General features: G+C 38.8%; 1 protein-coding gene across 1 annotated transcript; it reads left to right on the top strand.

Annotated features, from left to right (window-relative positions):
• The first annotated feature begins 401 nt into the window (after positions 1-401).
• Positions 402-14,006, top strand: dnai4 (dynein axonemal intermediate chain 4). The gene is made up of 17 exons (XM_042498348.1): positions 402-457; positions 533-674; positions 782-945; positions 1,478-1,584; positions 2,027-2,183; positions 2,428-2,567; positions 3,341-3,505; positions 4,456-4,641; positions 4,856-5,010; positions 9,399-9,485; positions 9,620-9,774; positions 9,951-10,111; positions 10,922-11,058; positions 11,310-11,408; positions 12,457-12,683; positions 12,773-12,926; positions 13,929-14,006. The coding sequence occupies exons 1-17, from the start codon at positions 402-404 to the stop codon at positions 13,971-13,973; spliced, it is 2,337 nt and encodes a 778-aa protein (XP_042354282.1). The 3' UTR covers positions 13,974-14,006.
• Positions 14,007-14,495: the final 489 nt, after the last annotated feature.

The raw sequence follows: 14,495 nt of genomic DNA, 5'->3' as shown, positions 1-14,495 counted from the left end.
ATACCCAATGAAAGTATAAGATAATTACAATAAAATACGACATGTTTGTGTGCTAAAATTGATCAAAGCTTCTTTTTTTTTTCAAGAGATGAGTTTTAAGAATTGATTTGAATAGAATTTCAATTGAATTAAAAACAAAACAAACAAAAAAAATAGAGCTTGTTCATTGACAAAGAATACTGACATTCCCCTGACTCTGATCTAAGCTTCCTTATAACTTCCTTATTGCACAGAGCAGCTCTCATAGAAATGAATGAGGCCCCGCCCCCACGGCTGCCTCCTTGTAATACTAAGCCCCTAAAGTCCTCAAATTCTAGAAACCGCCCCTGCTACAACGACGGGGCGCGAGGCGTACAGCTGTTGCTATGGCAACGCAGTAGAGAAGCATACAACGCTACAGTATGTCGTCCTCTGTGGGTAAAGAAGAAAGAAAGAGACGGACACTGGTGCTGAGGCCGTAAGTTTCACTCGTTTTTTTCAACGTTATCAAAAAAAAGCTTTTATGCTAATGTTTTATTTTGTTGTCTTCTAGTTCCTCCCGAACAATTTCCGGCAGCATCAACCACAGCACGAACAGCGTCGTCGGTTCGCCGAGCAGGAAAAGTTTGAGTCTGGGCGGAGGAAGCAAACTTCTTGACAAGAGCAACATTCAAACTCCGAGACAACCTGTTCGGGTAAAATATAGCGACTGGCCACGGCGTCCCGTCCCTTGTGTATTTGTAGGGTGTTAGCATTAGGCTAACAGCAGCACGCACGGGGCTAACTGTTCTCCGGTGTGCAGGTGTTTGATGAAGAAGGCAATGACGTCACTCCTCAGCCGCTGTGCCAGGCTGACCCCGCAGCCGCTCAGGCCAAAGCCAGCAGGATGTTTCTGGATGAGATCTCTGCTGGATCTGGGTCAGATCAGACAACAGCCACCGGGAGCTTAACCATGCCGTTCTCCAGGTAGGGTGTGCATCCTGTGTGTGAAAACATGACATGAATTTAGGAAAGTCTAGAGCACCAGCAAGTAGCGGACAACAAATAAACAAAACAGGAGCATGACCTCAAGAAAGTGCTAAAAATATATATATATTTAATTTTTCTGTAGCAACATTTTGAATAAATAATTAATAACATTATAAATAGTAACAACAAATAGTTTTTGGACATTTATCCCTTTTTTTTAATTTATTGTAATTTATATATTATTTCTTTGACACCTTTGTATTTTTTTTTACACTTTGCAGAACATTTCTTTTCAGTTTTTGTGTGTCTCTGTGTGTATTTGAAGAAATCCAAACCAATTTTCTCAGGAAAATAGGAAAATAATAGGATAATTTTATATTTATCTAGATAGTATATAATGTTTGTGTTTTGGAAGGCTCTGTATCATATCCAAAAACAGTGTTTGTCGTCCCTTTTTGCGCCTAGTGTGGCCTATTAAGGGCATGTGTTGCTGCATTTTCACCTCGTGTATTCTGACATTGTTCTCCAGGTCGATATTAGGAAGCAGTAGAATATCCAGCCAGTCTACCATCGAGTCCATGAACGAGGAGATTGAGGACACATTTTCCAAACGGGACATGCCCATCAACTTCCCAGGTTCATAAAAACATTATTACTTTTAATTCTTACTTAATGCATTTCTAATGTATGTATTTATGTATGTATAATGCTGTTTTTTCTAGTGCTTATTTGACTTCATAACAAGTTTCCCAGCATGTGGATTCTCACAAATACCATTAGAAGCACAAGGAGTGGGAAGGGAACGTAATTTTTTTTTTTTTCCAGATTAGCTGTCTCATGTACTCCTGTGTGGATGTGGTGAAAGTGACAGCAAATATGACAAAAAAAAAATGTTTTTTTTGTAAATGATGTTACCAACTGTAGCTTTAATGTTAGTAAATGGCAGTTAGTTTATATAACTAAACACAGTAACATGTACAACATGTGACTATGACTGAATGTCAGAGCTGCAGATAGCTGTGACAGATCTGTGGTATTCTGTGAAAGTTTTTGTCTCATGTCTTTTGTTGTGTGCAAGATGTGCAGGGGAAAAGACACACCGTGAAAGAACATGTGACAGAAGACATGTTGAAAGAGGTCAAAGATATCTTCATCTCTGAGACAGACAGCATTTCACTGCTGGACATACCCAGCACCTTCGTGTCAGTGGATGCTGATGATGCAGAAGCTGTGATGTGAGTGATGTTCTCCACTATTTGACAAGATGAGAAATCTGTGTCAGTCATTCACGGGAAAGACACACCATTCTTAACCTTTATGATCTGCAGAAAAGACCAAGAGTGAGATGTCTTTCTCTGTGGTCCTGTCCCTGGACACACAATGCAGTGACATGAGTTCTATCCTGTGTTCAGTGATTTCAAAGTGTATATTCTTCTGTGGTTTTAACAAGCTGGTATCATCTTCACTTTGTTTTCACAGAGAGAGAAACAGGCAGTATGCTGAGGTTTGCAGAAACAGAGTGGGCAATGACAAATATGTGGATCGATCTATGCAGACACTGAACGGAGCAGCTAAAAACAAATCAGTCCAGAGCGACAGCACAGTCATGGTGGACGCAGGTTAGACTCATTTTTGTCCCTTGATGCTTGCAAACTGAAAGCTGCATGAATTGATTTATCTTTCAGTCAGCTGGGGGCAGCAGAAGCAGCTGAAAGCACAACACTGACACATGTTCCCACTGAAAAAGCTGTTATTTACAGTGGCAAGGACCAAACATGTTGCAACTTAAGAAAACATGCAACATGTTAAAAGAGAATACACAAGCAGATAAAGAAAATGACTTCATCAATTTGAAGACACATGTACAGCATTTGAAGAACGTGCTGCAAATCTCACAACACAACACATTAAGAAAAAGCGCCGAGGAGGATTGCAACACAAAAATCTGTTTTTATTTTTGATTATTGGATGGATAAAAATGGATGCACTTTCCACAATCATGTTTACAGTCAATAACAGCAAACTGTGCTTATCATATTGTCCAAAAGAGTCCAAAGTGATGACAATGTCCCCTTTGTCCAACAAACAGTTCAAAACATAAAGATATTACATTTACTATCATAAAAAAGTAAATGAATACATCTAAAAATATTCACATGTAGGAGGCTGGATCTAGTTTTTTATTTGATTGAAAAATTAGTTAATACAGTTAATAGATTCTCAGAATTCCCATATGATCAATTTCTTGTCAAAGGATTAAATATTTCAGCTCTACTAAAATAACCTTCAGATGGTGGAGAGTTTATTGGATGGAAGCAATCCTTGGGTGAAAAGTGCAAAGTATTCAGCTTTTAAAAGTGGACAGACTTTACAAATATTTCCATACCCACAGCCACCACTGCTACCACCTGGGACATCTATGACACTTTGATGAGCCCTGAGCAGGACGAAATGCAGAGTAGCTCCGACAGAGGGCGGGCTGACTATCCAGAGTCCGTGCTGGACACCAGCAGAGGTGGAGACAGGAGCGCGTCAGTGGGCAGCTCAGCAAGCACAGGTGACAACGAAAGACGCTGAAGAGGATCCACTCTGCTTCAGTTTCAATTTGCACTTCATCTATAGTCTTTCTTCCATGATTCACAACTGATGTAGTGTGAATAACTATGATATTAAAATGTTTACTGCTTTAAAATGACGCACACTCACACAAAATGCACTTTTCAAATTCAAGCTTTAAAGAATATTATATGTTAATATTATTTTTTCTTTCATTGAGTTAATTCTTTAACCAGCATCAGTCCTAATAATCAATATCAAATATTCATTCATTTTAAATATTTTAACCCTTTAAATGCCAGGTTTTTGTCATGAGGCCAATGTGTTTTTTGGTGAAAAAACACACAAATTAATTATTTTTAATATACTACATGCTATGTCGATTTTTTTTTATTAACACAGCCTGGGATATGTCAGTGATAAGCAGCAACATCAATATTTATACATGATTCTTTTTTTGTGCAGTGTTAAATTTGCACAATCATACGGCTCTGCATACAAAATGCACTCAAAATCAGACTATAAAAATATACATGAATAAAAATTATATAATGAATATGATTTTCTACTTACGTAGAGTTTATTTTTTTTAAACATCAGTCCTAATCATGGTTATCAAATATTCATTAGTTTTCATAATTTTGACCCTTTAAAATGTTGTCATGATGCCACTATGTTTTTAGATAAAAACACAAAAATGAATCATTTTAAATGTAGTACATGCATTTGTTTATGATAGCCTGGGATAAATTATTGTAGGAGCTGAGCTGGAAATCCTAAGAATAAACAAAAATATACACCCTTGCCAAAAATGTATGCCATATGCATGAACACAGTGAAATTTAATTAAAGAATGAAAAGCCCGTAAAATGAGCCAAACAGGCCCTAAGGGTTAGTTATGCATAGCTCTGCAATAACTTACACGTATCATTTTCTTATGTTTTTCCTCAGCCAGTGCTGCCAGCTCATTGAAAGAAGCAGAAGCATTTGGAAACGGTTTAAATGCTGAGTCAGAGCTGCAGCAGTTAATGCTGTCAGAGTCATTTCATCAGTGCTTACTGGTAATGGAGAGAAGCATTGTGGGAAACATTTTCCAATCCAAACTGGCTGCTTACAGAGGACTGCCAACCATAGAAGGTAAAATGGTTCATTATATCACATAGGCTGCAATTTTTTCACTTTTCACTAATACAGGTGGATCAGGATGCTGTCTGGACTGGTGTCATTTATACCTCATAGCTGGTACAAGACACATGTATTGCCTCCCATGTGTGGGTGATGGCAGATAAAGTGTTGATGGATACTGATGGATTAAATGAAAGATTAAGTGTAAATGTAATGATTGTGTCAAAACCAGACAGTCTGCTGAACCCCGGCACGGTGGAGCTAAAGGAAGACGACACAGCGAGCCCTCCATCTCCAGCTGTGGAGTGTCTCTGGGCTTTCAGCTGTGAGCTCAGCAGAGGACGCAGTGTCAGCAGCATGGCATGGAACAAGAAAAACCCAGTAACACACACACACACACACACACACACACACGTATGCAGACACACGAGTAAATGATGTTGTCCAAAATAGCATAAAAAAGTCTTAGTATAGAATGTCATCCAAAAAAAGTCATACTATAGTTTGTTGCCAAAATTGCATGCAACACTATAATATGGAATCCAAAACAGCTTAAGAAAGTAATACTGTGGTATGTTTTCCAAAAATATCATTAAAAAGTCATACAATAGCATGTCATCGAAAACAGAATGAAAAAGTAACACTATAGTATGGAACCAAAAATAGCATAAAAAAGTCATACTGTTGTATGTTGTCCAAAATTGCATAAAAATGTCAAATAATAGTATGTAATCCAAATAGCATAAAAAAGTCATACTATGGTATCTCATCCGAAAATGCATAAAAAAGTCATACTATGGTATCTCATCCGAAAATATAAAAAACTCTTACAATAGTATGTCATCCAAAAATGCATAAAAAAGTCATGCTATAGTATGTAATCCAAAGTATCATAAAAAGTCATCATTTAGTATGTCGCTCAAAATAGCAAAAACGTCATGGTATCATATGTATCCAAATAGCATGAAAAAGTCATACCATGCTCTGTTGTCAAAAAATCATAAAAAAAATCATACTGTAACATGTCGTCCAAAGTAGCATAAAAAAGTCATACTGTATGATGTCGTTCAAAATAGCATACAGAAGTCATGCTATGGTTTGTCGTCCAAAAATAGCATAAACAATTCAAACTATAGTATGTTGTCCAAAACATTATAAAAAGTCATTCTAGAATTTCATTCAAAATAGCAGTTGTGGAAATTACAGTATTTTCATTCAGGGAAGAGAACAACTAAATTACGAAACAACACTGGCCATCTTTTGTATATTTTAATGAAGTGATAAAGGAGAATTAAAAAGAAAGCTTTAACAGAGTCGTTCAGCTGAAAGTACACAACTCAGACACATGAATAAAAGATGATTAAGGTGAATATGTAAGTTATATGATGATTAAAGTGTTCTTGGTTTTTTTGGCGACATATTATTCTATCATGTTTTTATTCTGTTTTGGCAGACATACTAGATTATGACATTTTTATGCATTTTTGGACAACATATTTTGCCATTTTGTTGTTAGAGATGCTAGTTGTCGTTGGATATCTGCCATTTGCTAGGTAAGTTGCTAGATAAGTGTGGTTAATGCATCACATACACCTTTCATTTCATGGTGATTGTTAACGGCAAAATCAATAACTTTTTCATCTTTTTCAATATTTGTAAGACCTTTTACCAACCCCAAGTCTCTCAAAGACTTCCGTAACTAAACACACACGAGAACAAAGAGAAATATTAAATATTAAAAATCAGAGCCTTCCTCCTGGCTAGCTCGCAATGATTTATGTAGCACTTGTTCACCTTTAGATAAAACAATTTAGCATGAACATGTAACAACATAGGATAGGACATAGGATTTTGGGCTAAATTTGAAATCAGAAAAAATCTTATGTTCGAAAGGAGGAATAAACAACTGATACCAATACTCAAACTCAGGAGACCTGAACTTGTTTTACAAAATAATTTGTATTGAAACTACAGAAATAAAAATAAATAGAAATACACAAATTAAATTCTTTGTTCAGTAAACAGTTCGAAATAACTAAGTTCAACAAGAATAAAGTACTTTGTTTTAACTTTAACACTTTGTTTCAGTTCTTTCAATCTGTTGTAAACCAAAATCACCACTTAGGGGTTGAAAAAGTCCATAAAAATAAAAAGGGAAAGGGGAAAGGGTACGTTTGAGCCTACCAGGTTGGCAGGATGACTGATGATGATGAATGGAGATGATTATTGGTGATGGGGCTATTGAAGATGCTCCTTGTTGTTGGGTTGCTGGCCATCCGTGGGAAGGAGGAAGGGCAGGGTGAAAAACCTGGCCTGTGTGAAACAAGGCCAGAGCTTTAAGCTACTTGTTCTTTGTTAGCATAAAATGAACTCAAATCCACAAAATAAATCAAAGCTTTAGCTCAAATTGGCTTAGCATTAGCCTAGCATTAGCTTAGCATTAAAGAGATAACTGCTAGTTGCTAATACATATAAACATTTACAAACATGTTTCCACATCGAAATGAATCATTAAACAGCATATTAAACACTTAAATATCATTTGAATATCACATTTTCAAGTTTACATACAATCTCTTTAACACTTAACTGATCACAGCTGCAGCAATCAGTACAAACACATGTACATACAACATGATGACAAAACTCACCACCTCCATCAAAAGTTCTTTTAAACAGGTTCTGCAGTCTTCTAAACTTCAGGAGGATGTGAAAGTGTTTTCAGGGTTTTGTTTGAATCCCCTGCTTCTCTCTGCTTGTCTGAGTCTCTACCTGTGTGAAACACTACTTCCTGCTTAAGGAGCTGAAATTGCAATTTGTGACCTATACTATGATGTTTTTATGCCATGTTGGACAGCATACTATACTATAAAGTTTTTATGCATTTTGCATGACATAGTAAACAATGACATTTTTCTGCATTTCTGGACGACGTACTATACTATGATGTTTTTATTCCATTGTGGACGACATACTAGATTATGAGGTTTTTATGTATTTTTGAACGATGTGCTATACTATGACCTGTCTATGCCATTTCTGGACGACATACTATACTATGATATTTTTATGCATTATACTGTACTATGCCATTTTGGTTGAAATTACGTCATTTTCATTCAAAGAAGTGAACAAATACATGATGAAACAAAAGCAGCTGTCTGCACATTGCGATGAAGTAATAAAAGAGAAAATAAAAATGGTTTAACAGAGTCAATCTATTTCAGCTGAAAGTACAGAACTCAGAAACATAGAGTGTACTGAGTAAGTCTCACAGAGAGGATCACATTCAGTCACAAATTTAGAATTGCAAACAGTGTGAGTTAACTTAAGCTCAAATTAAAATGATGATGATTAAAGTGAATATATAAGGTAAAGGATATTTTTGCACCTACACTATACTAAATTTATAATTGCAAACAGTGTGAGTTAACTTAAGCTCAAATTAAAAATGAACATAAGATGATTAAGGTGAATATATAAGTTAATATAAGATGATTAAAGTGAATATATAAGGTAAAGGATATTTTTGCACCTACACTATACTAAATTTATAATTGCATACATTTTAAGGAAAATAAGGGAGGTTACGTTCTCTGAGATAAGGTGTACTGGAAGAAGTATTGTCCACTATAGGCAGTTGTAAAAAAAATTCTGCAGAGACTGGTAGCATTTAGAGATAAAGTAGCGTATGCTGTCTTGCGAGAGACAAGAAAAAAAAATGCTGGCAACTGCTATGGAATCACAAGAGTAAGTAAATTTTATAATTGTACTGCACATTGTGGTTCTTACTTTCCCCAGCAGAATGTCACTTGGGTGAGTGAAATTGCTTGAATGCAGAAAGGGTAATTAAATGATTATATCAAAAACACAGTGGTATTAGGACCCCAGATTTGGTGACATTACAGAACTGGTGCAATTAGTGCTGCCTGTAGGTTAAAAATGCTTTGAGTTAAATGACATACAGTCAGATACATGAGAGAAGTCACATTTTTGGGGTTAAGTGAGTGAACTGCCACTGGAAGGAAACACTGTAATTACTGCAAGAGGAGCAAGAAGAATAAAGAGCACCTACGACGACTATAGTACTATAGCTTGTCGGCAAAAATACCATAAAAAAGTCACAGTATAGTATGTCGTCCAGAACAGCGTGAAAATGTCACCTTGGTATGTCATTCAAAATATCATAAAAAAGTCATACTATAGCATGTCATTTAAAATACTAGTGAAAAGTCATACTATGTTATGTTGTCCAAAAATACTACGAAAAATTCATAGTATAGAGTGTCGTCCAGAAATGCATAAAAATGTCATAGTATAGTATATTGTCCAAAATAGAATAGAACGGTCACAGTGTATAGTGTAGTATGGTGTGTTTTTCCCAAATGTCTAAAAAAAAACTTAGTGTAGTATGTCATCCAAAATGCATAAAAAGAGCATAGTATTGTATGTCGTCCAAAATAGAATAAAAAGACATACTGTAGTATGTCGTCCAGTATTGCCTAAAAATGTCATAGCATAATATGTCGTCAAAGAATTTTTAAAAAGTGCACAAAAACATCATAGTATAGTATATTGTCCAAATGGCATAGAGGAAAATGCCAGTTACTTCAAATTAAAAAACAAACTTGGCCTATCTAGTGCAAATGTGCGGCACTAAACAGACCTGTGGGAGTCATTTTCATCCTCACATGAGGGCCCCAGCTTTCACTAGTCCTATGTGAACAGGGCTTCCTGCAGATGTGCTTGTGCTTTGCTTTCTCTGCTAGGACCTTCTGGCGGTGGGCTATGGTGAGTTTGGCTACGGTGACCAGAAACCAGGCCTGGTGTGCTGCTGGTCTGTCAAAAATCCCACGGTATGACTGCTTTTAACTTTAATTTACCTCCAGTGCCCAATATTTCCACAGCAGCACGCACAATGTTAACTGAGGAGCAGTGCAAGCTGTCCATTCCAGATGTTTTTGATTGTTGCCACTTGTCCCCTCTGCAGTGGCCTGGGCGCATCATCCACTGTGACAGCGCGGTGACTTCACTGGACTTCTCATCCAACAACCCCGCGCAGCTGGCTGTGAGCATGCAGGACGGCAGCATCACTATCTACGACGTGAGGAGTCAAGACAACAAGTCCAGTGTTATCAGCAGCAGGTGAGGACTGTGTGTGTGTGTGTGTGTGTGTGTGTGTGTGTGTGTGTGTGTGTGTGTGTGTGAGAGAGAGAGAGAGAGAGAGAGAGAGTGAACTGTGCAGCTCTTCCACTGCACGCTGAAAAGAATGTTTCATGGTGACTCATCTTATTGATCTTCACTTCTTTGTGTTGGAGCAGTGAATGTCCCAACAAGCACCTGGATCCAGTATGGCAGCTCAGGTGGATCCAACAGAAGCTGAGCCTGACAGGAGACGAGAAGGTGGAATCTCTCTTCTCTGTGGCTGCTGACGGCAGGGTCACCAAGTGGTTTATCTGCAACAACGGCCTCCACTGCATCGGTACTGTGCTCAGCACCACGTTTTCCCATCGTCACTTCAGCTCGACATGCACAAAGACTCCGAAGTTCTACCTAAATTCAAAGAACCAGAATTATTCAGACAACCAGAATTGTAATGTGGCCCATTGACAAAGAGAAAAACACCTCTCTAACAATTTAATTAGATTATGAACTCATAGATATAAAGACACATTGTAGATTCTTGAACTTTAAGATGCTCTCAGCAGTTTAACCCTTTGAAACCTGAGCCAATTTGTTTTATTTCTTGCAAAACCACGGGGAGAAGGCAATGAGCAGCTTACTAAGACATGGCCCAAAAATGAGCAAAACATTTGTAAGAAGTTACAAGAAAACCACCTGAAAACCAACAGAAGAAGAGAAGAAGACAAAAAGAAAAGAGAAAGTACCCCAAAAATGTTCAAAATTGAAAAAAATAGAACAGACAATAGGAACGCCCTGTCTTTGAAATGACCTGTAATTGGCTAAAATCTCCCATCGCAGCTAGATTTTCTAAAGCCTGAAAGCAGAGCTAAGAGAAGGTGCACAAATCTAGTTTTCTTTCAGATCACTTCAATTACAGAGGTTATTATGGGACTAAATAAAACTGCCTACCCCAGCTTTAAACAATCTGATCCATAACTGCACTACAACTATAGAATAAATTGCATAGAATGTTGCACTGCTGCACTGAGTCCACCTCACAAATGTATGTTCTATGTACAGTACATTTAATTGTATTGACGTTGCTGTTTATGAATATGGTATTTTGTTGATAAGTAATGTATTCATCCATCCCTCCATCTCACCATAGATCTGATGAAGCTGAAGAAGATGAAAAACAGAAAGAAGAGGCCTGGAAGGACGAAGACAGAAACCAAAACAGAAACCAAGACAGAAAGTATTCAGTCAGCTGTGAGTCCCGGTCTGTGTTTGGACTTCCATCCATCAGTAAGTTGGTCATTCCAAAACATTAATGCTGAGTGCAGTTCCTGGGCTTAAAAGTGTGTTTCTGTGTACATATTAACAAATAATGCTTTTTGCTCAGGCAGAGCTGTGTCTGTGAAACAGCAGACAATTAGAGCTGACTTCAAAATTTTAGTAAACAAATAATTCAATGCTTGTTTCGTAAATGACTTCATAATTGATTGTTTTTTTTCAGTGTAATCGTGCATCTCAGCAGCATTTCTTTGCTCCACCAGGACTCCAGTGTCTACCTGGTCAGCACGTGGGAAGGTCTCATTCACAAATGCTCCTGTTCCAACAGCCTGCAGTTTCTGGAGACTTACAGGAAGCATTTTGTGAGTCCATCAAAACAAAAGTCACCACCTTCCTCTAATCGCATTAGTTTAACGCAAGTAAATCAAAAACAAACAGATCCATATATTGATATTTGATGGCAAAACACTGAAGCAACACCCCAGTGTAAGCCAGTGGAAGCAATGCAGACATTTTTTGGTGAGACAGTCTTCCACATGTTACCTTTGACAATTATAAAACTAATCATAGTGTAGAGGTCCATACTGCAGAATCATTTCGTCTTTTCTGCTGAAGGCTAAAAATCCATCTCTTTAAGTATTTTGATTATTACTAAAGGAACAGTTCACCCTGAGTTGCAGAGTGTCGGGCTGCACCGCTGAGCTAGCTAATGTTACAGCTCAGCTGAGGAGAACAGCTCCTCTCAGCCATGAGTAGCTGATCACTTCCTTCTGCAAGGAGATACCATTGGATAGAAAACTAGATATACAAAAACATGTTGTCACTGTGACCTTGACCTTTGGCCTTCCACGAACACATTCTAATCAGCTCATCGTTGAGTCCAAGTGAATGTTTGTGTCAAATCTGAAGGAACTCCACCAAGGCATTTTTGAGATATCACGTTCACAAGAATGTGACACACAGACGGACAACCCGAAGACATAATGCCCCAGACCAGCTAAAGGGCGGAGGCATAAAATAGTTCCTTCATGAAACAGCTCACAACAAGCTCTGTGGATTCTCTTGAGTAACTGGGTCATGACATTTTAAAAGTGACTTTGCTCTTAAGTTTTTCAAATGTATTTTTGGTGCTTTGAGCACCGCAAGCCGAGCGTGGAGAGAAATCAGACATCTCTACAGCTGATATCTCCAACACCAAAACTTTGTTGATTGAAAAATAGCTATATAGGCAAGAGGAAAGATGTGTTTTTCGATTTTTTTTTGATCCCTCTAACACATTTTGTTGCAGTATTTGTACATTATCTCTGATAGATGTTCAAATCTATTTCTGGGACCAGTTGCTGCTGTTTGGGTTATTTGTGTTGAGGAATCAGAGAGAAGTAACAGTAACAGTCACATGTTGTCCCTCAGTGTCCTGTGAGCTGCATCACATGGAGTCCATTCAGTCCTGATATGTTCCTGAGCTGCTCCTCCGACTGGACCATGCAGTTGTGGAAGCAGGGCTGCCCCAACCCCGTGTTAGGCTTCACCTCCTCTCAGACTGCAGTGTGTGACATCAAGTGGTCCCCAATGTGGGCCACAGTGTTCGGAGCTGTTAATGAAAAACAGCTGGAGATCTGGGACCTGAACTCCAGCATGTGAGTGAGACTGTGGGGACGCTCTGGTCGTTGACCCTGTTTGTTTCTCTGATTTAAACTGTCCATAATCATACACCTGTCTCCCTCAGCTTGGACCCAGTCATTGTGCAGCCTGCAGCTACTGGTGTGGAGATGACGTCCCTGCTATTTGCCACACAGACAGACTGTGTCCTGGTGGGAGACAGTGATGGACAAGTGACGGTCTACAAGCTCAAGAACCTGAGTGTTGGAAAGAGCAGCCAGGTAAGAGTGAGGGACGGGAGCCTGCCGCTGGATTCTCAACATCTTCTCATCCCAAGTCGGGACATGTTGCCGCTTTGCAGTGGACTTCTGCATCTTTGTATCACGCTCTGGGTATCCTCCTGCGTCTTTATATCGCGCTCTGGGTATCCTCCTGCGTCTTTATATCGCGCTCTGGGTATCCTTTTGCGTCTTTATATCGCGCTCTGAGTATCCTCCTGCGTCTTTATATCGCGCTCTGGGTATCCTCCTGCGTCTTTATATCGCGCTCTGGGTATCCTCCTGCGTCTTTATATCACGCTCTGGGGTATCCTCCTGCGTCTTTATATCGCGCTCTGGGTATCCTCCTGCGTCTTTATATCGCGCTCTGGGGTATCCTCCTGCGTCTTTACATCACGTTCTGAATATCCTCCTGCGTCTTTATATCGTGCTCTGAGTATCCTTCTGCATCTTTATATCACGCTCTGGGTATCCTTCTGCATCTGCTGCTGACGTCGTGGGATGACGCTACAGTGATGTCAACAAATGTTTAGACAAGGAAAAGCTCAAGAAAAGCACATGCTAACCAACGCCAGGACGCCAACAAACACACATGCTACCTTAGATGCTTGGGTTTAGGGGAAGGAGGCACATGGTGAGGTGTAGAAAAAAAACATCACCTTCAGACAAGAGGTAAACCCTGGACTTTCAAATGAAAGAACACCACAAAGGGAATTTCTTCAAATTTGGCACAAAAGCCCACTTGGAATCAGTGATTTTAGAGGTTGAAGGCCACTGACTTTGCGTTGGTTTCAACCTTGTGAAAGTGATATCTTAAAAAACATTTGGAAAAAATTTTAACGAATTTGGCACAAACGTCCCCTTGGATTGACACACTGCTGTCTGTGTTAATGTGCATTAGCGTGGAGGAGTTTGATGCCGTCTAAAAGCTCAGTGATGTGGATAAGTGGAGGTCGGCCCACATGACAAACAACTGAAAGCGTCTCTCTGGATCTTTTCTGTCAGGTGGAGATTCTGGAGGACATCATCCACTCTGCAACTTCAGGATAGAAACGGAGAGATGAACTCGAGCCATTACTCAAGGTAAGACTGACTGCAAAAGATAAGACAGTAAAAATAAAAGCACATGAGCAGATGTATAAGCAACATTTTGGCATCACTGTACACTCAAGAATGAAGGAATCAGAGGAAACCTGATGGTAATTGAGTCTGGCAAGAGTTCAAGCAAAGTGTAGAGAAATAATAAATCCCTTTAATTATTTTTATTTTTGGCATATTATACCAATACATTGTGATGGTATTTCAGTCTGTATGTACAGACATGCTGACTGATCCCTGTGCATGCTGAAGCTCTGCACTCTGCCCTCCTGAGAAATGCATCTTTAGAGCTCAGAGAAATGGTGACACCATGTGGACACATTCAGTACAACAGGCAACTGAGTCAAACCGTCTTTGCAGCCTCAGTGGAGTCAGAAGGCCTGTCCATCATAGGTTTTAGCCCTGAGGGTTTTAGAAACAGTCCTACATATGAATATAGTTTAAAAAATAAGAATGGGCCTAAGGGAGTGTTCT

The sequence above is a fragment of the Plectropomus leopardus genome, chromosome 12 (genome assembly GCF_008729295.1).
Source record: "Plectropomus leopardus isolate mb chromosome 12, YSFRI_Pleo_2.0, whole genome shotgun sequence".
Classification (NCBI taxonomy): Eukaryota; Metazoa; Chordata; class Actinopteri; order Perciformes; family Serranidae; genus Plectropomus; species Plectropomus leopardus.
This window is presented reverse-complemented; position numbering and strand designations above follow the sequence as displayed.

Bases quoted from the DNA above. Each gene is read 5' to 3' on its own strand.
- dnai4 (XM_042498348.1), top strand. From the start codon at position 402: ATGTCGTCCTCTGTGGGTAAAGAAGAAAGAAAGAGACGGACACTGGTG. The intron at 9,486-9,619 runs GTATGACTGCTT...TCCCCTCTGCAG, and splicing joins GGTCTGTCAAAAATCCCACG to TGGCCTGGGCGCATCATCCA. The intron at 12,684-12,772 runs GTGAGTGAGACT...TGTCTCCCTCAG, and splicing joins TGGGACCTGAACTCCAGCAT to CTTGGACCCAGTCATTGTGC.